This window comes from Argiope bruennichi, chromosome 10, assembly GCF_947563725.1.
Source record: "Argiope bruennichi chromosome 10, qqArgBrue1.1, whole genome shotgun sequence".
NCBI lineage: Eukaryota > Metazoa > Arthropoda > Arachnida > Araneae > Araneidae > Argiope > Argiope bruennichi.
The window spans coordinates 85588338-85611465 of NC_079160.1; the positions used below are offsets into that span (position 1 = coordinate 85588338).

The 23128-nt window shown below is 30.1% G+C and overlaps 1 protein-coding gene across 2 annotated transcripts; it reads right to left on the minus strand.

The window, feature by feature from the left end:
* Window positions 1–1420: 1420 nt before the first annotated feature.
* Window positions 1421–22677, minus strand: LOC129988008 (zinc finger protein 84-like). Of its 2 annotated transcripts, XR_008785619.1 has the most exons (4): window positions 22477–22677; window positions 9679–9757; window positions 5946–6045; window positions 1421–1786 (listed from the first exon to the last, which is right to left on the minus strand). XR_008785619.1 is itself a non-coding variant. In XM_056096077.1 (3 exons), the coding sequence occupies exon 3, from the start codon at window positions 5319–5321 to the stop codon at window positions 4170–4172; it is 1152 nt and encodes a 383-aa protein (XP_055952052.1). In that variant the 5' UTR covers window positions 5322–6045; window positions 9679–9757; window positions 22477–22677; the 3' UTR covers window positions 1421–4169. The 2 variants fall into 2 exon arrangements, 1 of the variants encoding a protein (XP_055952052.1); XM_056096077.1 differs by having other exon boundaries at window positions 1421–6045.
* Window positions 22678–23128: the final 451 nt, after the last annotated feature.

Here is a 23128-nt window from a genome sequence, read left to right on the forward strand (position 1 = left end):
ATTCTGTCTGGCCGCTTTGTGTGCTGTGGTTATTATTACTACTTGTGGGCTACGTTTGTTGTAGTAAGCTGCTGTGTGTTGCCAGTGTTCATCTCGGCTGTATATTTGTCGTCATGTTCAATAAATGTCGTCATTTGTAATGAAGGACTGTTTATTTCATCGACCAACTAATCGGAAAAGAACTTCCGTAATAATACCAGTAATGCATTTTTCAATTTAGGACAAACACTCTTTGAAGTCACGGAAAGTTCATAAGTTATTCGCAAATGTTTTTGCCAAATTTACAATTAATTCCATAACACTTTTTTTTTATGATTGCTTCTTTTTGTCAAGCAGGATTTCAAATATTTTATAACAAATTCAATTTTTATAAATAATTAAATTAAAATCACACTTCAAAAAAATCGCAATATATAACTTTTGATATTTCTACTAATCAAATACTCAAGAAAATGAGTAAAAATTTGAAAAACATGTTACCTTTATTTTCAAGCAAAAAAAAAAAAAAGACTCGCGCTGATTTTATTATAAGTAAATATTATGAATAAATAAATCAAAAAGCTCGAAAGGTCTCTCTCAAACCCTTCCGCATAAATTTTTTAACCTTGCCCAAAGTTCTGAACGTTGAATGTATTTATATTAACGTTCCATTTGAAAACCGCACTAGGCTATTCTAGAACGAATATTGTAATTTTGAACCCCTATTAGATGATGAGGGCAAAATCTGAGCTATCATCATCCGTCTATCCAAACTTCCATATCACACCAACAAGCTTCTAATGCTCAGACTTATAGTTTCAATCTGGTGCATAAGCATTCTATGACTCGCATTATGCTAAAGAAAATGGTGCTTATGTATTCACCACTTATCATTCGCGAACATAGTTGCGAAACCGCCAATTAACGAGCGATATTTGGCGATGAATTACTAGCCGCAGTTATTACACAAGTACCGGAAAACCATATATGTATTTTGGGTGATCTTTCTTTTCCCGATTAAAAATTAATTCATTTATAATATGATTATAATATTAGATAAATCATTGTTTCTTGAGTTGATGATCTTAATCAAATATTTGTTGAATTGAATATCAGAATAATTAAAAGTCGTGATTGTAATTTTATATTATTTGAAGCGTTTACAGATTCGCTTTATTCTTTCTTTTCATAAAGTTCTTTCTTTCATTCTCAGTGTAAATGACATAATTCCAAAAGTGTATTTTTTTAGATTCAAGGAGGTGTGAGAAGCGAAGATTCGTAGAAATGTCGAGTTCAAGTTTTTTTTTTAATGATATATATATATATATATATATAATCAGAAACGCTTAAAAAAATACAATTAAGGTTTATAACAGCCAAACTCCAGTGTTAGACTAGGATAGATTAAAAGTAAATAAAAACGTTTTTCAAAAGTTTCCTTTATTAAAAAATCGAATGATTTACATTTCCAGAATGAAGTTAAAAGACCTTAATATGACATTTTACATTCAGCATAAAGTAAAATATAACAAGTTCAATATGCATATAAATTTCTAATAATGCAGTGGCAAGTCCAATTGCATTATCATCCACTAGAAAAATTAGCAATACCAGCAATCTAATTTGCCAAATACAGGATGTGATATCAAATATATAAACGGGCTTTACATACAACTGTGAATCATCATTTAGTATGTGTTGAAAACAACGGTGAGCAGGTTGAGACAATTAGGAAAATGACTTATCACATTTCTATCCTTTGAATGGTAACATAATATTCTTCTTCGTTTTCATCTGTTACTTTTCACTAAAAAATGAATAGAATAGAACTGAAGATTCAAAATTTAAACTAATCAATTCTTCAATCTGAATTATTAACATGTGAGAAAATGATGTTGTTTTGGTTTCGGGTTTTTCAAGCCTCAAAATGTCCGGGCGGAAAATCGCCAATATATCGCTTTTGAGACAGCACTTTTTCGCTTTTAGGTTTACTAGAAAATGATAAAGATTGTCGTACTTGGCGACGTATCGCCAATAAAAAGTTACAACTTCGTGCGAATGCCCGCCAAGTGACTTGACTGTTCTGGCTAATAAAGTGCAGGGTCATAAGAAATTGTCCCTGAAGAAACCCAGAGAAGAAAATAAGAATGACTGCTAAACAGAGAGGGAAGGTATCGATACCAACGCTTTCGTAATTTGATAATCATACGATTGTTTGAAACAATTTTAAACTGGTATTTCACGTAAAAAATTCTGGTCTCGAGAAAAATATTTTAGAACTCGATTGATTTTTAGATAGTCAAAAACCCTCACTTTCTTAAAGGTTTGGTGATTGCGAAATATGAGTCATGTGAAAACATGTTTTTCTGTCGGAAATATACCATGCGATTTTAAAAAAGTAATGTTCTTACATTATAATTTGAAATTTGCGATAACAGATTTCAATTTTAATTTTTACAGTCCTTATTTTGAATTTTATATTGCCCGAAAACTTATTTTAAACGAATGGTAGTCGGTTATAATGAAAAGAAAGCAATGAGTTTTCTCTAAACTGAGAAAGTTACTCTCAGAATGGCATGTTTCCTTGAATGCAATTGAAGTGAAATAATTATAATTCAACGTTAGCTGCAGATGAAGAGAAAACAACAGAAACAAATTCTCAAAATTAATTCCATTGATTGATATTATCAGAACAACTGAATGATAACTATGACCATAACGACTATTTTCGTTAGCTTACACAATTTTATATTTGTATAAATTAATTTGAGACTTCAGTGTATATCAATATTTTTTCAAATTCAATGGAATTCAAAACATTAAGACAAATTTTGAATTCACTATATATGAAGGAGTGAAACCAAGGTTAATCCAATATAAACTTTCCACAATGATGCATGCGTGAAAAAAGGGAGTTTATAAATCCAAGAATAAACAAAGGTACAGGGAATTCAGCTTAAAAAATAAACTTGTAATTAATTAAGAATGGAAATAAATAGTATACAAAATAAGATTTAAAAAAAACTTAATAGGCAGCTAATAAAAAAAATTATCGTTATATATAATAGTTTTATCTAATATTTATGGGGTAATATGTCGAGTCAAATATTCATTATTTTCCCGAAATGTTCTTACAGAACGTTAAATTGAATCTTTCTATAGTTCTATAGTAAATAACACGCTCAAAAATCACCTGCACAATTAAACACAAAACATATCATTATATTCTAAATTTTAAACTTTATATTCGAAATTTCAGGAAAAGCATACAAGAACAATTCGATATAAAATGTTTTAATATAAAGTGGAGATTTGAAGCAGAAAACAATGTTATATAAATTCCATAAATGTGACATGTTCGTACTAAGTCATAATTCTGCATATTAGATTTTATATTTCTAATAATAAATCACAACTTTAAAACTTTAAGAAAGTACAAAATGACACATAAGAAAACACATGCAGGTTATAAGCACATACAAGAGTAAAAAAGAAATAATTTAATTTACAATAATTTTCAATAAAATAAAAAAAATATTGGAAACATTTTGATGCATGTGTATAAAACATATTCGCATTAATAAGCAAATATGGGGCTACAACCAACTGCAAGTGGTTATTTCCCTTCTGTCAATTGGTGCTGATAAATTTAAGACATGCATATCCACAGGCTTTCAAAGCACGATACAGGAGAAACTGAAAGGGTATCAGGTGAGTTATCGTATCGTCTTGATATTGTTCGAATTTTGGGAGGTGCTTCTAATGAACATTTATGACGGTATGGTTTTAATTTTACACTTATATTTATAATTTGTTATAAAAAAGATTAAACGTTGTTTTGTTATCTTCAATAGCCCTGCAAAGTTGAAATATTCATTTCAGAAAAAGAATTACCCGAATAATAACAATGAATATGCATCATACGATTTGCAATAAAAAATAAAATTCTAGAAGAGATAATTTCAACATATTTGAGTAAAATAAAACGATTTTGGTCCTTGTTTTATGAAACATTAACTTACTACAAAATCATTATTATAAGTCTTTCTCTTTAAGATGAGGTGCAGTTTTCCCATAAACAAACGCTTTATTGAACATCAGAGGTATATAATTCATTCATTCTCTATGATATGCTCTGGTAAATGTTTATTTCAAGAAATGGAATGAGAATATCTTATATTGCAGAAGTCTCATGCGTCCGGTTTCTCTCCAGTATGCGTACGTAAATGTCTTTTTAAACTCCACTTATCCGAAAAGAGTTTGTTACAAAATTCGCATGCATACGGTTTTTCTCCAGTATGCGTATGTAAATGTGTTTTTAATCTCCCCTTATGTGAAAAACGTTTGCTACAAAATGCACATACGTGCGGTTTCTCTCCAGTATGCGTACGTAAATGTGTTTTTAAACTCCAATTAAGTGAAAAGAGTTTGTTACAAAATTCACATGCGTGCGGTTTCTCTCCAGTATGCGTACGTAAATGTCTTTTCAAACTCATCTTATCCGAAAAGAGTTTGTTACAAAATTCACAATCATACGGTTTCTCTCCCGTATGCGTACGTAAATGTTTTTTTAAATTCATCTTATCCGAAAAGAGTTTGTTACAAAATTCACATGCATACGGTTTCTCTCCAGTATGCGTACGTAAATGTTTTTTTAAATTCTCCTTAATTAAAAAATGTTTGTTACAAAATTCACATGCATACGGTTTCTCTCCAGTATGCGTAAGTAAATGGTTTTTTAAACTCTCCTTATTTGAAAAGAGTTTGTTACAAAATTCGCATGAATACGGTTTTTCTCCAGTATGCGTACGTAAATGTCTTTTGCAACTACTCTTATCCGAAAAGCTTTTGTTACAAACTTCACATGTATACGGTTTCTCTCCCGTATGCGTACGTAAATGTTTTTTTAATTTGTAATTAAATAAAAAAAGTTTCTTACAAAATTCACATGCGTACGGTTTCTCTCCAGGATGCGTAAGTAAATGTTTTTTTAAACTCTCCTTACTTGAAAAGAGTTCGGTACAAAATTCACATGCATACGATTTTTCTCCAGTATGCGTACGTAAATGTCTTTTGCAACTACTCTTATCCGAAAAGGTTTTATTACAAAATTCACATGTATACGGTTTCTCTCCCGTATGCGTACGTAAATGTCTTTTTAAACTCATCTTATCCGAAAAGAGTTTGTTACAAAATTCACATGCATACGGTTTCTCCCCAGTATGAGTACGTAAATGTGCTTTTAAATTACAGTTACGCAAAAAGGCCTTCGTGCAAAACTCGCATTTAAACATTTCCTCTTGTATATGTGCCCGTAAATGTCTTTTGAAATTGGAAATCATACAAAAGACTTTATTGCAAAAGTTGCAAGCTTTGGATTCCCCATTCGTAGTCGATATTAAATGAACTTTTAAATGTGACTGTTGAAAATAAAAAATGCTTTATTACAAATGTCACACGTATGTGGTTTCTGTTTAGTATGCACCAGTAATCGTTTCTTTAAATTCGGAAGCTGAGAAAATATCACAAAATTTGCAAGCATATCGTTTCTCCACTAAGTAGTCAATGAGAAAATGCCGTTTTTAAAACACTTCTTTCTGCATATCATGAGCATGAGGCATCTCTTTAATTCCAGTTTGCCAGTAAAATTATCACGACGAATATAATTTAAATACCTTTGTCCATATATGGCAAAAATGAAGTTTTTTTTTACTGATTAGGCGAATCAAAAAGAAAAACTTTGAATGTAATTTTTGGAAGAATCTTGTATAACATGGGTCATAAAAATAAAATTACTTTTTTTTTATCTTAGTAACAATATTCACACATATAAACTACTAAATAATCAAAATTATAGCGCGATAAAAAAATTTCGAAGCAGATGTATTGCGGAATTTATTATTTCATGGCTCTCGATTCCATCTAGATATGTTGAAGTTGGGATTGTGGGTCTTTAAAAAGCGAACCTTTTTTTTATTATTGCCACATTTTTTCCGAAAGAAGAGATGATTTATTGACTTTTCTCATTAGCATTACATCAGGTTCATGGTAACACAATCTTGGAACCTATAAAAAAAATGCCGCATTATATTTAAAGCTTCTGAAAACAGCAAAAAATTATCAAATATTTCGTATACATTTATTTTTTGACTACTCATTTGTTTACTTATAAAAAAAATCTGTAGAAGCACATGGTTAATCGGTTTGATTCAGAAATATCAACAGATATTTTGAGAATAACACTGGAGCCACGCTAAACGAGCATAATTCGTTCTCGAATTTTACTCCTAAATGAAACAATTTTTTTTCATAGGAATCGATATAAAATTGAATATTGCGTTCCATTCTGAAAAAAAAAATCAATTGCAACGTAATTAATTATTTATGATGCATGTCTCCCCACCTTTTTTTTTTTGAAAGAAAATTATTTAAACACCTTTTCTTTCACTTATACTTCAAAATTTGGTAAAAATGACATATAACATGATCATTAAATGAATCTGTAGCGCACTGATGATTTTAAACTTCTCATGATTTCAACATTTCCATAATTTCGCTGGAAGGCTGCTGCACTGTTGAATCTATTATTTCCTCATCTCTAAACCAAATCTCTTCTGTCTTTTTGTTGAGACACAGAATACTTCTTCAAAAATTTTGGCTATTTCTTTCACATTCTGAATCGATGTCATTGCCGTTCGCCTCAAATCCAATTATCTTACCAGACCCAAAATTTCACCGATTAAGGCTTCCCAGGTACGTGCTCAAACCTCTTGGAGTCGCATTTGACAAGAATATTTGGACAAAACCTCCTCCATGTAGACAGAAAAAAACATGGAAAGATTATTCTTAAATCGATAATTTGAATGATTCTGTGGAATAACTGATAAAAAAATGAATTGCAATTTGAATATCCGTTTTAATGAACTAAGAACAATAATCTGAAACACATCAATAAAATTAAGATTTATTGAAAATAGCTTTCAAGACATTTAAATAACTATTGATGACATAACAAAGATTTATGCACAAGAAATTAATGACTAATTCTTTAATAATTGCAAACTTTCCCTTCTTCATGAGATTATTTTTCCTTTCTCCCTACATTGCTCGTTTAAGACGGAAAATGAGATTTTTCAATGAAATATTAATTAACCAGAAACGGTAAGAAATTTAGCAGACCATGTGTACACAGAAATCTTTCAAAAAAAGAAGAAAGAACAGGCTTAGCAGTGAGACATCCGACTGGAAATAATATCAATCAACAGTCTGATTTCCCATAAACTTGTGAATCAGAAATTTTCTTTTCCTTTCTTCTTCCCCATATTTTCAAATCTTGTGCAAATTTTAAAAACTAGGACTTCGAGGGAAAAAAAATATCAATGCAGGGAGAGCTAGAAAAATTATAAATTAAAACTACCAAAGTGACATTTTTGATATATTTAATTCATAATTTTTAAAAACAGCACACTACTTTTTTTATTGTTTTATTTTTATTTCTCATGCACAATGAAAGAAAATATTGTAATTGTCATAATATTCGAACTCCAAATTTTGCTTTAGAATCCATGTTTTAGAATTTTCCTACTTTCAATAAAAACATTTTTGGAAAATGTCCATCAGTCTGTGACAGAGATCACGCAAAAATGTTTTACTATGATGGATGAAATTTGGCATACGGTCTTTACACCGAATTTGCATATTTCTGTCAAATTTGGAGCAAAATCCATCTAGAGGAATTCTGTCTGTAGCTTGTTTGAGCATAAGGTAACACGTTAACTTCATTTAAGTGAGAGCTATACAAATAAAACACAGATTTAACATCAATTATGTATACATTTATCAAATTTTCAGAAAAATTCAATTAGAGGTGGACTGTCTAATTGGACATTCAGAATCATTTAAACATAATTTCAAAATGCAATGACTTTTAATATATCAAATTTTGCAGTTAATTTTGCTACTGTTACAACGATAGCACAGTGTTAAATTTTTTGCTCCAATCATTGGGAAAAAACGTGTCTAAACAATAAATATGAATTTTAAATATTATTAAAATCATGACTAGAATTAATTGCCAAAACACTCATCAAGGATGGCATGATATATTCAGCAAAAATGCTAAATTTACATCAAAGTTTAATATTTCCGTAACTATGTAAGGGAATCTCTGTTATAATACATTTATTTGAGAGTATGAAAGAATGATTTTGATTGTTCACACCTGCTGGTTTGGTGTTATTTATATAAAAATTTGACTAATTCTGATAATGGTGCGAAAATAAGTTTCAGTTGAAAATATAAAAATAATCAAAAACATTTAACTAACCAGGACCCAAGATCAGGTTTCAAAAAAATTAAATGCATTAATTTTTTCCAGATTTAGTTGGGATCTTATTTTTATAAAGATTCTAACAATTTAGATTTAAAAGAGAAAAAGAGAGAGAGAGAGAAGGGAGAAAGGAGGGGGGGGGGGAAAGGAGAATAGTTCTCCATATTTCTTCAAATTTTTACCCTTTTGCCTAACCAGACCATGTGCTCTGCCTGCTTCATCCATTGTTGCCTTAAAGTAATGAACCCTTATCATTCAGATAAGATTAAATGTCATTGCATTCCACTGATATAATTTGGCTATAATATTTTCAATTTTAATTTCTCCTTAATCAAATGAGTGGTGAAGATTTTTCAATTAAATGCTATGGTAAAATTTAGCACACTATGGTTGTAGAATTACTGTAATTAATTTTAAATTATCTTATTGAAGTTTAAAACATCAATTAAACTGCGTCTGGAATGATGACCCTTATATTATCTGTTTGCCTTTTTAGTCAGGATAAATATTTAAAATTCCAGTAAGGAAATCATAAAGGAAAGAAAAAAAATGTATATATCATTCTGATATTTATATTAAGATATTTTTATATATAGTATACAATTATTCAATTTTATAGGAAGAGTAGTGAAATCATCAAATTCAATTTCAAATTTTGTCAATTTTCAGTCATCTTTCTGACTTCCTCAAAAGCAAAAATAATTTTTAGAAAGAGATAACTCTACCTGAACTCGAAATTTCAAAAGTGCTGTGCTCCAGTTAGATGAAATTTGATATGGAGCCTTGGAATATACTACTTAGTATCTTCCAAGGCAAAATCTAAAATATAATTTCAATTATATTTTGGTTAAACTTTGTCTACGGAATATCTGTACAAGATAATGCTGACAAGATTATTGTAAAATGCAGAATTAGATGGTTGAAATTAAAAAATGATTCTTTCACAATCTAAATTTCAATTTATCAATTCGGTCTGTCTGCCTTTCAAATATGAATAAACTTTCAAATATGAAAACTTGATGTATGAAAAATCATATTTAAACTACAGTAAATATTTAAATGTGACATGAAAAATTGATAGCAGATTGTTAGCAAAATTATTTTTACTTTTATAACTACTTTACTTCTTAATCATTTGCTTTTGGTTAAATAACTTTCATCAGTAACTCAAAAAGAAATCATTCTTATATGAAATATTCAATGAAGCAATCAAACATCAAAAATAAAATAAATGTTAATTCATTAAAAATATTTTTATTATGAAATAACTGTTTCTTTAAAGAAAAGATTTTATTTATATAACAAATAATAATCATTATGTGAATAATAGAGCTGAAAATAATTTAAATTTGGAAAAGAATATAACTTACTGAACAAATGATAAGGTGGATGCTTCTTTCACAGCTTTAAAGTGCAAACTTTTCGGTAATGTATCAAAGAACAACAAATCTGGAAAAAAAAATATTAATAATATTTGAATTGTCAAAAACATGCTCATCCACAGAAAATTCAATAATGTCAGGATTTGTCAAATTAACAGGTATTAAAAAATAACTAAGAAGAAATATACATAACAAATATTTATACTTTTTCTCTATCTCTAAACAATTTTTTTTTTTTAATAGCTTCACACAAACATATCAAGATAACTATTTCAAGAATACAAGTTTTTTTGCTTTCTTCTAGAATTTCTTAAAAAATATTTAATATTGTATGTATTTTAGTATTTTCAATGCCTTAAATAATTCTTCATATTTAAAATGTGCTCTACCTAAGGAATAGCACCAGCTAGCAAAATTAAAAGTAAACTAAAAAAATTCACAACAAAATAGAAAGGTTCAATGCTAAATTAATAATTAAGAGAAGTCTTTACTTATTCATAAAATGAGCAAGATCTGCAGGATTTTTATATTTTCAATAATATAGACTTTTTTTTAGACATCATGAATACTATCATTCTTTAATTCTATTTTCCACAAAGGGTTAGGCTTTCAAGAATATATTGTTGTTAACATAAAACATTACACTAATTTGAGAAGCAGAATTCATGTGCATATTTTTTCAAAAGAATTCTTGGCACAGCACTTCAACATGATACAGATATTTCAGTTTTCTTTGAATCAGAATGTTCGATATAAAGACAAAATCATTTCATTAATATTTGCTCAATTTATGTATTGTACTAACATTTAAATCTTTTTTTCTTTCTCTTATCATGAAATTTCTTTATTGGATCTTAGAAGATTAGAAAAGGCAGATGTAATTACACAAATTATTTTGAAATAAATTTAAATAACAGTTTTTAATGATAACTTAAATTAGGGAATTTTCTTTTTTAAATTTATACACATCTAGGTATTTATCAATGTGATCAAATTTAAAATATTTATAATTTTATTAAAACATTATGACAGTAAATGGCAATCTTTACATAGCTATCACATGAGTCCATGCTTTGATCATGAATACAAGAAAGGAATCAATAGAAATAATTTGTGCACTGTTGTCAAATTAACAGGTATTAAAAGATAACTAAGAAGAAATATACATAACAAATATTTATACTTTTTCTCTATCTCTAAACAATTTTTTTTTTAATAGCTTCACACAAACATATCAAGATAACTATTTCAAGAAGACAAGTTCCTTTGCCTTCTTCTAGGATTTCTTCCAAAATATTTAATATTGTATGTATTTCAATATTTTTAATGCCTTAAATTAATCTACATATTTACAATGTGTTCTACTTAATGAATAACACCAGCTAGCAAAATTAAAAGTAAACAAAGAACATTCACAAGTAAATAGAAAGGTTCAATGCCAAATCAATAATTAAAAGAAGTCTTTATTTATTCATTAAATGTGCAAGATCTCCAGGATTATTATGATATTTTCAATAATATATTTTATTTTAGAACATCATGAATACTATCATTCTTTAATTTTATTTCCCACAATCGGTTAGACTTTCAAGAATATATTGTTGTTAACACAAAATATTACACTAATTTGAAAAGCACAATTCATGTGCATATTTTTTCAAAAGTGAGTGGCTCAAATCTATCAGGCAAGTTTGCTAGAATTATCCCAGCAATTAACTCCACATCAGGCTTAATGCCTGTAGATATCAGCTGCTGATATGCTGAGATAGCTCTATGCAAATAATCAGACATATCTTTACAGTCTGTATAGCGAGTGTTAACCAGTTCCTTCATTATTGAGATCTTTCTTGTGATATCTTTATCCTCATAGGTTTCTGCCAACACTTGCCAAGCCAGCTTCCCACTAGATAATTCCCTTAAATCATTAAATATTGCCTCACTTACCCCCTCAACAATGTAAGATAATGCTTTTATATCCTTAGCAGTATCTTCTTTAACGCCTGCTACATAATACCACAAGTCCTTTTTAATAAAATGCATTTTCATTGCAAATTTCCAATCCATATAATTAGCCCTACCAATTAACTGCCTATGATTGAATGAACCTTCTCCCCCAGGCATGCTAAATCCTGATTTTAATTTATTATTTAATTAAAAAATGCAAGATTAAAGTAAAAAAAAAAAAATCATCAATCATAGTATCACATATACACTTAGGCCTACTACTATGTGGCTTTCCATGTGTCCTCCATTTAATTCAATAAAATATTTATCATCATTATCTTACAAAACATCTTATTCTTAAAGCTCTTCTGGGCCCATAACCTGAACAAATCAGAGTTAAATATAAGAACAGCGAAGCAAGTATTAAAACACAAATGAATCAATCACACACCTGTTTAGTGAGCACACTTATATATAGCATACAGAATTGCTCAGGCTGCCATCTATCGGCACATTGTATAATTAAAAACTAACATTTTAACACAGATGAAGTAGACTGAAATTGATGAAATGATCCACGAATCAGAGATGAAATAACGTAATGTGAAAGTTCCTTTTTTAAAGCTAACACAACCTATTCTACTTAAATCAGTAACCTGGATTGCCAGATTCCAAGCATAACTAAGATGCAATGCAAACTCTAAAATGAAAATAAACAGGAAATACAACACTAATTTAGAATGGCAACACAGGATATATTGAGAAGATTCAACTGAAAGTTACAAAATCCTCAATTTTATCAGTAATTATATTAAAAGTACTAGTTTTCCAGAGATAAAAAAATTAATCATCTCTGTTGCTGAACAAAAATTAATTATAGACAGCAAGTCGCACAATGGGAATACAAAATAAATGATACAATATGAATGAAATATGCAATTTCCAAAAATTAAATTGTATTAAAAAAATAGAAGAGCTGAATACAACTTTCACAAATGGACAACTGATATGAAATAAGAATGGCAATACCCAAAAAATTCATCTAATGTATTTAAAAACATTCTGTAAAATATCTACTCCTTAGAACTGGCCTATAAATCATGTAACTCATTGAAAGAATGAACAAATTCAAGAGATTGCAATCGCTCACCTTCACAGTTTAAGCTATTTACAAGTGTGTTAAATAAAGAAACAGTATGAAGTAGTATACAGCAACATTTCATAACATAAAGCAGCACTTATTCCAATGGCACTATCATTTGAAACATATATAACATTAAATTTTAACTATACCATGTAAAGTAATGATAAAAAGAAACATCTTGAAATTCATATCTGATGCTAATTAAAATTTCAACAAGGCCACTTAAATTAGTGATAATGATAAAAAGAAAATAGAGTTAGTTTAGAAATTCAAATTTCAGATTTTCATAGAAGACATTTATCACAATCTATGTGTCTCCAGAGAATTTATTTACCAAAAAAAAAAAAAAATCTTGATGTTAATTAAGTTTTATGATAGTGAAAGAAATATAAACAGTGTGCAAACTATAAATACAAAATGTGAACACAAAATCTTCTACTTTCTGTCAATTTATCATCTTTGAATGTATTGACATGGGAATAACTGCCATTACATTTACAAGAAAGTTTAAATACAGTGATGTGATGAAATGTTTACAAATAGTTCTGAAATATACGTAAGGCTACTGAAAAAAGCATTATCTTTATTAAATATGACAGTTTGAACTGTAAGTTTAAAGTAATTGTCAAATAAAAGAAAATTCATAAAAAAAAGTGTTAGACTTCATTCATTCTTATTAACATGTTACTTTTCACATTTACGAGACATGATAAATTCAAATGACCTATACTGCATTAAATTATTACTAGTTATTGATAAATTACAGCAGAATCTGTATTATTTATATAAAAATACAACTTTTATGAGAGAGGAATCTATTTTTAAGTAACATCATGAAGAATTTAAGGGGAGGGAGAAGAAATAAGAAGTGCAAAAAGGAGGAAAAAAGCCAGTCAATTAAATGTCTTATTTTTACATACCATTTCTATACAAATTATAAATAATAAAATTTAAAAATATTTCCTTTTTGATTTTTGCTTTTATTTCTTAATCAGAAAAATAAAATACTGTAAAAAATAAACATAGATTTCATAGAAAAACATTGTTTTTAAAAAATCTGATATAAATTTGGCAACATGGACAATATACATTTTATAATTTAAAAATGCACTTTTTCTGTAAATGTATATTTGTTATATTAAACATCTGCCACCTACACATTTATCACATTAAGAATTAAAATGCTTAGAAAATAAGGTGGCTGCTGAGGTATAATCCCTATTATTTAATCATGTATTTTTTTCTCTTTTTATATAATCACAAAAGAAAGAAGAAAAAAAATTTAAAAAAAATGATTAAAGATTAATTATTTAGAGAACTGGTTTTGTTCATATGAGAATATAATTTTTCTTCAATATAGTATTTAACTGGTGGAGGATATAGAAAGATCAAATCATCTTTTGTATTACAAAATATTGAAAATCAGAATCAATTAAAAACATGAAATAGGCCTTAAAATTGACTTGTGTCACATGAATCCGCGATCTTTGACGAAGCGAGTAACAACTCAACTCCGCATTGAAAAGAACAACAACTTGGAATCAAACTTGAAAAACGGAACAGTGTTGTGATCAGCAGCTGAAAAGATACTGAACTATTTACTTTCGAAAATGCAGTCATTTAAACTTAATATGTATATAGAATAGCTTGTCTTGTCGTAGAAATAAATGTTATAGTTTATTTTTTGAAGGAGAGTAGTTTTTTTCAATCACAGTAAAAGAACCCGTGTACCATAGGCGAGTACACGACATGGCGTCCGCGACAGGATTGTGATTTGAAATCAACGATTCGAAAGGCAAGTGAATTTTTTTGACGATAAATTATTTGTTATTAGAAATTTGTCGATACTTTGAAGAATAACTGTTTCAGAAAAATTATGGAAGCTTTAAAGCTTAAACGAAAAACAGATCTGCATTTACTAGATTGTTTAATCATTTAGATGAGTCAGTGAAAACGGAAGTAAACATTGCAGAAGATTTGTATTGTTTGGCAACCTTCCAGCTGCTTGGCGAGAAAAATAATGAACTTTTGCAATCAAATGAAGATATTTTGAATGTTTTGTTGATGTCTGAAAACATAAATGAAGACGATATTGAAAAGGAATCTCGTTCAGCAGATGAGTATTCACTCAATTTTAAAAGAATGAGTTTATTAGTGGATCGAAAAACTAATCCGGCTGTTAACGCTGATACATTATCTTCAGTTAGCGGTGAAAAGCGGAAATTCAAGCTGCCTCGTTTGGAACTGAAGAAATTTGGCGGTGAAATTAAAGATTGGCTGCCGTTTTGGGGACAATTCATAAAAATTGATGAAGATAATGATATCGATGAAACCGACAAGTTTCAATACTTAGTCCAAGCAACTATCCCGAATTCCAGAGCGATGGAATTAGTTGAAAGTTTTCCCCTACCTCCGGAAATTATTGCAAGGCGATTGATTGTTTGAAATCTAGATTCGGCAGAGATGACTTATTGGTTGAATATTACGTTAGAGAATTGTTAAAATTGACACTCGCATTTAATCTTAAAGAGAAACATGTTGAATTATCAACTGTTTATGATCGACTTGAAACCCAGCAGAGATCATTAGAAACTCTTGGCGTTACTACAGCAAAGTATGCGGCCATGTTGTTTCCCTTGGTTGAGTCTTGTTTAAGTGAAGAAGTTTTAAGATCCTGGCGGAGAAATGATAGAGGATTGGATGGAAAAGATGACACAAAAGAATCTCGATTGGAAAGTTTGATGAAATTTTTGAAGAACGAAGTTGAAAATGAGGACAGGATCGCTCTTGCTATGGAAGACTTCTCTTTGAAAGAAAATAACAAAAATATCAAGATTAAAAGAGACTTGCCGACAGCTGCGGGACTTTTTTCAGGAAACAAAAAATCTGTTCTGAAGTGTGTATTTTGTGACAAGAACAATCATGAATCCAAAGAATGTCATGTTGCTCGAAATTTGGATTTAAATGAAAAAATGAAACGATTGAAGAAAAGAGGTTGCTGTTTCAGATGTCTAAGTAATGGTCACATGTCAAAGCTATGCAGGGTCCAAGTGAATTGTGGAATTTGTGGTCAAAGACATCATGCTGTGATGTGCCCTGATAGAAAGAACGTTGAGTCTTCTAAATCTCAAGAAGCAACGGAGAGTTCAATCAATTTTGGACAGTTCAATACGTTGGCCAATCCCACATGTTCTACAAGTGTGTTTCTACAAACCCTGGTAGTGGTTCTTCGGGGAGAAACACAGGATTTTGCTGTGAGGGCCCTCATAGACACTGGAAGTCAGAAATCTTATATTACGAAAGAAGCTGCTAAGAAAATGAAGTATCCTGCATTAAAAGAAACAACTCTTATTCATACTTTGTTTGGAGGGATGCAAAATCCTCAGAAACATTCAGAATACAAGATTTTTGTAAGTGATTTTAAAAAGAATTATCATTGCACTTTTAACGCATTTGATCAAGATAAAATCTGTGCCGAAATTTGTCAGATACCAGCCGGATTCTGGTCAAAGGAACTAGAGGATAATAGAATCCATCTAACAGATCAAGAAGGTTTACCATCTTGTTCTTCATCCACAATCCATTTGCTCATTGGTGCTGACATAGCAGGAAAATTGATGACTGGAAAAATCCTCAACTTAACTTGTGGATTAACTGCCACTGAGACTTTCCTTGGTTGGACACTTATGGGAAGAGCACCAAGCAGTTCAGACTCTATAAGCATGACAGTGACAAACTTACTTATAAAAGATTGTAATATTACTTATGGAAGTTAGAAGCCATTGGAATTACTGATCCTGCTGAATCGAAAAAGAAGACTGAAATGCATCAAGGGACTTTAGATTATTTTCGAAACACTCTGACAATTGATGAGGAAGGGAGGTACGAAGTCACCTTACCTTGGGTGTTAGAATCATCCCGCCACCCTGACAACAGACAAATGGCCGAGAAACAACTTTCTTCTGTTTATAAAAAACTTGTAGAATGCGAGAAGGTTGGAGTATATGCAGATGTCTTTAAAAAATGGATTGCTGACTGTGTCATTGAAGAAAGTGAAGATAAAAAAGAGTTAAATGAATACTATCTCCCACACAGGCCTGTTTTTAAAGAGAACAGCATTACTACGAAAGTGAGGCCAGTTTTCGATGCATCCGCACATATAAAGGGTACACCCTCATTGAATGCCTGCTTAGAAAGCGGTTCTAATTTAATTGAACTTGTTTTTTTCCTACTGAATCGTTCCCGGAAATTTCCTGTTGGAATAGCATCAGACATTGCGAAGCATTTCTTCGGATCGGAATTAGAGAGAGGTTCAAGGATTATCTGCGATTTTTATGGAAAACCAAAGACAAGGGAATGAAAATCTATAGACATCGTAGAGTTGTGTTTGGTGTCACCTGCAGTCCATTTCTTTTAGCGGCAACTTTGAATTACTATCTGGAAAAAGCCCCTGAAGAGTTCTTGAATACTGCGGAAATTTTGAACATAGATGAAACAGCTAAATCTATAGTTGAATCGCAAGCGTTGATGTCTTTAGGAAAATTGCGAGGCTGGCGATCAAATGCTTCACTCGAAATTATCGATCAACCCAACAAACACCAAACTGTATCCTTATTGGGCTTAAACTGGATCTAAAACAAGATACTCTGTCTTGCTGTCCGAAAGATAAAAACGTGGTTCTTACTAAAAGAGGTCTGCTTTCTTTGGTTCAGAGTATATCTTCTCCCGTAACCATCATTCCAAAGTTTATGATTCAAGAATCCTGGAATCTTGGACTTAAATGGGAGGAGGATGCCTTGCCAGAAGGTCTATTAAAACGATTTTGGAACTGGCTGACGGGTATAAAGAATCTTTTAGAGGTCAAAATACCTGGTGGATGAAACTGAATCAAAGCGAAGAAGAAACCGTCAGTTTTCATGTCTTTTGTGATGCAAGTGCTAAAGCGTATGCCACTTGTATTTTCCTAAGAGTAAAGTTTCGTGATGAGGTGTTTGTTAGCTTTGTTCAGTCTCGAGCTAGAGTCTCGCCTTTAAAGAACTTAACGATCCACCTTGGATTTCTTTCCTCGCTGTCAACAGAGAATTTCATACCGGCGCTAAGGCGTTTTATTGCACGACGTAGACGATTTTCAGTAATATACTCGGATCATGGAACAAACTTGTTGAAACAAGTAAACTATTTTATTGTATTAACTGGCAACAAGTAGTAAGAGAAGGGAAAAAGAAGGAAATTATTTGGAAATTTATACCACCATCAGCTCCATGGTGGAGAGGATGGTGGAAGCGCCTTATTGCCCGAGTAAAAGAACTTCTGAAGAAAGTTCTAGGCCGAGCATGCCTGAATTACGAAGAATTGAATACAACTCTATGCGATTGCGAAGACATCGTAAATTCAAGACCCATTACCTACGTTTCGGAACACGATGATTTGGAACCTATAACACCATCTTCATTCCTCAGAAAACGTAGAGAAAATGGAATTCCAGATCTTGACCACTTGGAACTTTCTCCTGAGTATTTTCGCAAGCGGCAGCTGTATAGGTGTAAACTGCAAGAAGATCTCAGAAATTGATTCCGACTGGAATACTTCGGGCAGCTGAGGCAACAAACCAAGAAAATGATAAAAACCCACGATTTCAAGGTGGGAGAAGTGGCTATTGTCGAAGTAACCAATCAAAAACGTCTTTATTGGCCTCTTGGGAAAATAACAGAAAGATTCCCTGGTAAGAATGGTTCAGTTCGTCTTGTAAAAGTAAAAACGAAGAACGGCGAATTTCTGAGACCTGTAGAGCGTCTCTACGCCCTTGAGGTTCAAACGCCTTCAGTAGAGAATCTACTAGAGAAGAGAGCATCTGAAATTGAAGATGAGAAAGAAGAGACGGTACAACAGCAATGTGTTGAACATCCTAAAAAGCTACCAGAATCGGACAAAACGTCTCTACCAAATCTAAATACCATGGAAACCCGTTTCGACTTAAGATTCAAGCTCCCAAACGACTGGACCTGTGAACTGTTTGGACTAAAGAACATTTTGAGTTTTCTTGAAAAGAAAAACCCAAAAGGTGGGAGTGTCGCATGAATCCGCGATCTTTGACGAAGCGAATGACAACTCAACTCCGTATTGAAAAGAACAACAATTTGGAATCAAACTTGAAAAACGGAACAGTGTTGTGATCAGCAGCTGAAAAGATACTGAACTATTTACTTTCGGAAATGCAATCATTTAAACTTAATATGTATATAGAATAGCTTGTCTTGTCGTAGAAATAAATGTTATAGTTTATTTTTTGAAGGAGAGTAGTTTTTTTCAATCACAGTAAAAGAACCCGTGTACCATAGGCGAGTACACGACAACTTGCATATATTTATTTTAAAAACAAATAGTTTGATTCTTAGTTAAAAGCTTTTAAGATCTAATTGCTGGCATTTCTTTTTTGAATGAACACATAAATGCCTACTTAAATCACTTTTTTTGAGAAAATTTTTTATTACATATATCACAAGAATAGGGCTTTTCTTTATTGTGTGCTCATAAATATTCATTAAACTCACATTTAAAAGAAAAATTTTTATTGCATATTGCACAAGAGAAAGGTTTTTCATGAATTCGATGATGCTTGTTTAGACGACATTGGTTGGAAAAATTTGTACTGCATATATCACAAGTAAAAAAATTATCACTTGTATGAATTGAATGATGCGAACTTAATATTTTCATATAAATTTCTTACTACATATATCACAAGAGAAGGGTTTTTCAGTTGCATGAGTTATGGCTATTTAAATAAGATTTTAAAGAAACGCTTTTACTGCATATATCACAGGAATAGGGTTTTTCATTCATATGAGTAAGAAAATGTCTATTTAAATGTTGTTTATAAGTAAATCCTTTACAGCGTATCTAACAAGAATAAGGTTTTTCATTTGTATGATTTCAATAATGCACTAGCAAATAGGATTTTCAAATAAAAATTTTGCTGCATATTTCACAAAAAAAAAAAAAAAAAAAAGTTTTTCCATCAATATGAGTACAAAAATGGACTTTTAATTCAGGTTTTTGAGAATATCATTTACTGCACAGATCACAGGATTAGAATTTGACAATGGCATTTAAACTGATTTCATTTCAAAAATATTTTATCCCAAACATTACATGTGAACTTTTTAGCATTCCTGCAAAGGTCAAGTTGGGAACTTATTTCATTATTTGAACTTTTAAGAGAAAGATCACAAGGTAAACATATTTCATCTGGCTTAACAAAAAGTTCCATCCTAAAAATCATGATTTTCTTTCCATCATCAATTTAGCTGTAAATGGATTGTTGATAGTTTAACTCCCTAAATATTTTTATTTGCACACAAATCATGAAATGGAGTGGGATTATTCCAAAGAAAACTTTGTGTCTCCTTTGAATCTGGTCATTCTCAGAAGATACACATACTACTTTCCCTTTCTACCTATTTTTATCACTCTACAGATTGAAATATTCGAGTAGGAAAGATTTTTCACTTAAGATTTATCACAGAAAAGTTCTGTATACAATTGAACTGATACAGCACTAAATTCATTATAAGAAAAATATCTATGTAAATGGTCCCAAATTAAAAACAAAACAAAAATGAGAATTATTTTCCTTTCATTTTCTGATGTACAAGATGATTAAAAAGTTAAATTAAGAAAATAATACTTTGCAATAAAGTTTAATATATCATTCTCCATTTGGGAACTATTTTTTGACATACAAGATGATAAAAAAGTTATGAAATTAATAATTCCAATAAAATTTAATAACCATTCTCCACTTACAAGCTATGTAGGAAGTCAATGAACCCTTGTATTATATACTGTCTTTGATGATATGGCATAACATAAATAACAAAAATATTGTTTAATAGCTTGAATTTAGCTTATTAGAACTTTTATGAAAAGTTAATATCAGTACATTCTGAAGTCAAATGTTTTCTACTGATGTTAGGAAATTTCTGTCAAATAATTGGTTTTTTTTTTTCATTATTAGTTTTAATACAAACATTTCAGAATTCTGCATTTTGGGTGTTTTCCATAAAATTATATCTAACAAGTTTCCAGACAAAAAAAAAAATTAAGGAAATTTTCAAACAATATTAATATTATATAAATGTAAACTATTTTCTGATTTAAGGAAGATAATTTTTTAACAACAGATTTTATTTTTCGTACCTATTATTAATTTTTTTTCTCTCGCAAAAATTATTAGTAATAAGAGACGTATTTCGAAGAGAAAAGAAAGAAGGTATGCAAAAGTATTTTGAAATAATATAATTTTAAAAGGGAATTTACTGATATTATATTTTGGGTTCAGCACCTTTCAGAGTTAATATGGGAAATAAAAGCCCTCACAATTCTTAAAGTGAAGCTTGAGTTCCTAATTTTTACTTTTAATTGAAATTGTAACAATTAGCAAACAAATAAATGTATATAATACATTCATATCAAGAATCATATGCAATTCAATTTATTTCCTACCTATAACACAAACAAAAAATAAATTTTAATACATATATATCAACATGTTCTAATGTGAAATTACAATAAGTTTCACTTCTTAAGACATGTTTCCTTCCCACATAAGCTTTGAAAAACCTCTTTAAAAAATTGTTAACAATTTTTTATTCATCAAATCCCAAATTCTGTTTATTTCTCATTTAAAAGTCCAACAGTAAATTAGGCATACATTTTCTATAACATGAAGCTTACCAAAGATTTGTGCAATACATTTCCAGAAAAGTAATGGTCTAGATCCATCAAAAAAAATATCTAATTTTATTAATATCATCTTTTATCCAGTTATGTATTTAAAACATTACTAATAAGGACAGATAAAATTCTGTAAAAGTTTTTGGGCAATGCAAGTTTCACAGTCCTTATATTTCCCTTCTACAACTTTTAAAAATAAATATTATAACAAACTTAAATAACAAAGCATTTAATTGTGGGCTATCTTCTGAAAGTTGGTTCCAGTATCTGATACATAAAAAAATTTGAATTTATAAATAATTTTGAACACAATGGAATAAAAATTACAATTTTTTTTAACTCAATCGAAATATTTTAAGATAGTCTTATAATTTGTTTTTCTTTAGGTTCTGGACTTATCAACCAGTTAATTGAATTTTGAAAAAATAAAACCCTTGGACTACATTTTGAAGAATTTAAATAATCTGTAATTAAAAGTATATAATCTCTACAAATCATATAAAAACTCTGTTATATTTTTTAGAAGATACAAAATGAAAAAGTATTATGGGAAAACCAGAGAAAAAGTATATAAAAAAATTGCAAACACTTTTGGCGAGTAAAGTATTTTTTTATCTATACCTTATTTACCAGTAACAATGTAACATTATATGATTAATTAATAGGAAACAGTTTACATTGTTAATATTAAAGGAGCAACTCTTAATTACAAGAAGAAATAATTCACTTAAGAAAAAAAAACTCGTTTTATTAAAGCATTAAAAATGCAAATAATGGCAAAACTGTAATTAGAACTTTCTTTCATTCAACCATTCTACAAATACTTTTGTTTTTTTCTTAGAGAATCTTAAATTGAATTTTAAGCACATGAAATTTCTGGAGAAAATGGAAGAATATGCCACAGGGAAATAAACACCACTAAAAATAAGAACAAACTTAAAAGGAAAATTGACATTAATTACTTGAAGAAAGGAATTCTTGATTGAAATCTAGTTTGGGTTGTCCCTTGAGTTAGAAGCGTCTAGTGGCAATTGTTCTCATCTTAACATCACAAACAGGACAAACTTTGTTCAGAATAATGGAAGGCTCTTTTTTTGCATGAAATTTTGGTAAAAGTGACTTTTAGTGTGCACCTAGCTGCGCCAACAATGCCAAGTCGCCAATAAAGATGGCGGACTAAATAAACAAATACTTCCGCGAAACAGTTACGGTTACCATTTCCCGCCATCTAAGTAGAACTTTTTACTGATAAGTATTTTTTTTTTTTTTTTTTCATGCTGCCCGGTGCCTTCGGCATCTGTAGAAGGCACCGGGTAGAATTTTTTAACTTAAAAAAAACATCCTACGGCTTCGCTAGCAGTGGGAGCGGGAACCTAGTAGCTTCGCTAGCACATTGAACATAAAGACTGTGTGGATAAGATAAACAGTACATAACCAAAAGAGAAGAAAAAACGGAGAAATAAGCAATTGGAACATTCTCCATACAAAATTTCAAACAAACATATTTTTCCCAACTTCATCAACTCGTAAAAAAATATATTCCACTCACCCTTCATCTATTCTGCCGGTTCGATATCAAACCATTCTCAATACAAAATTTCAAACAAGCATCCT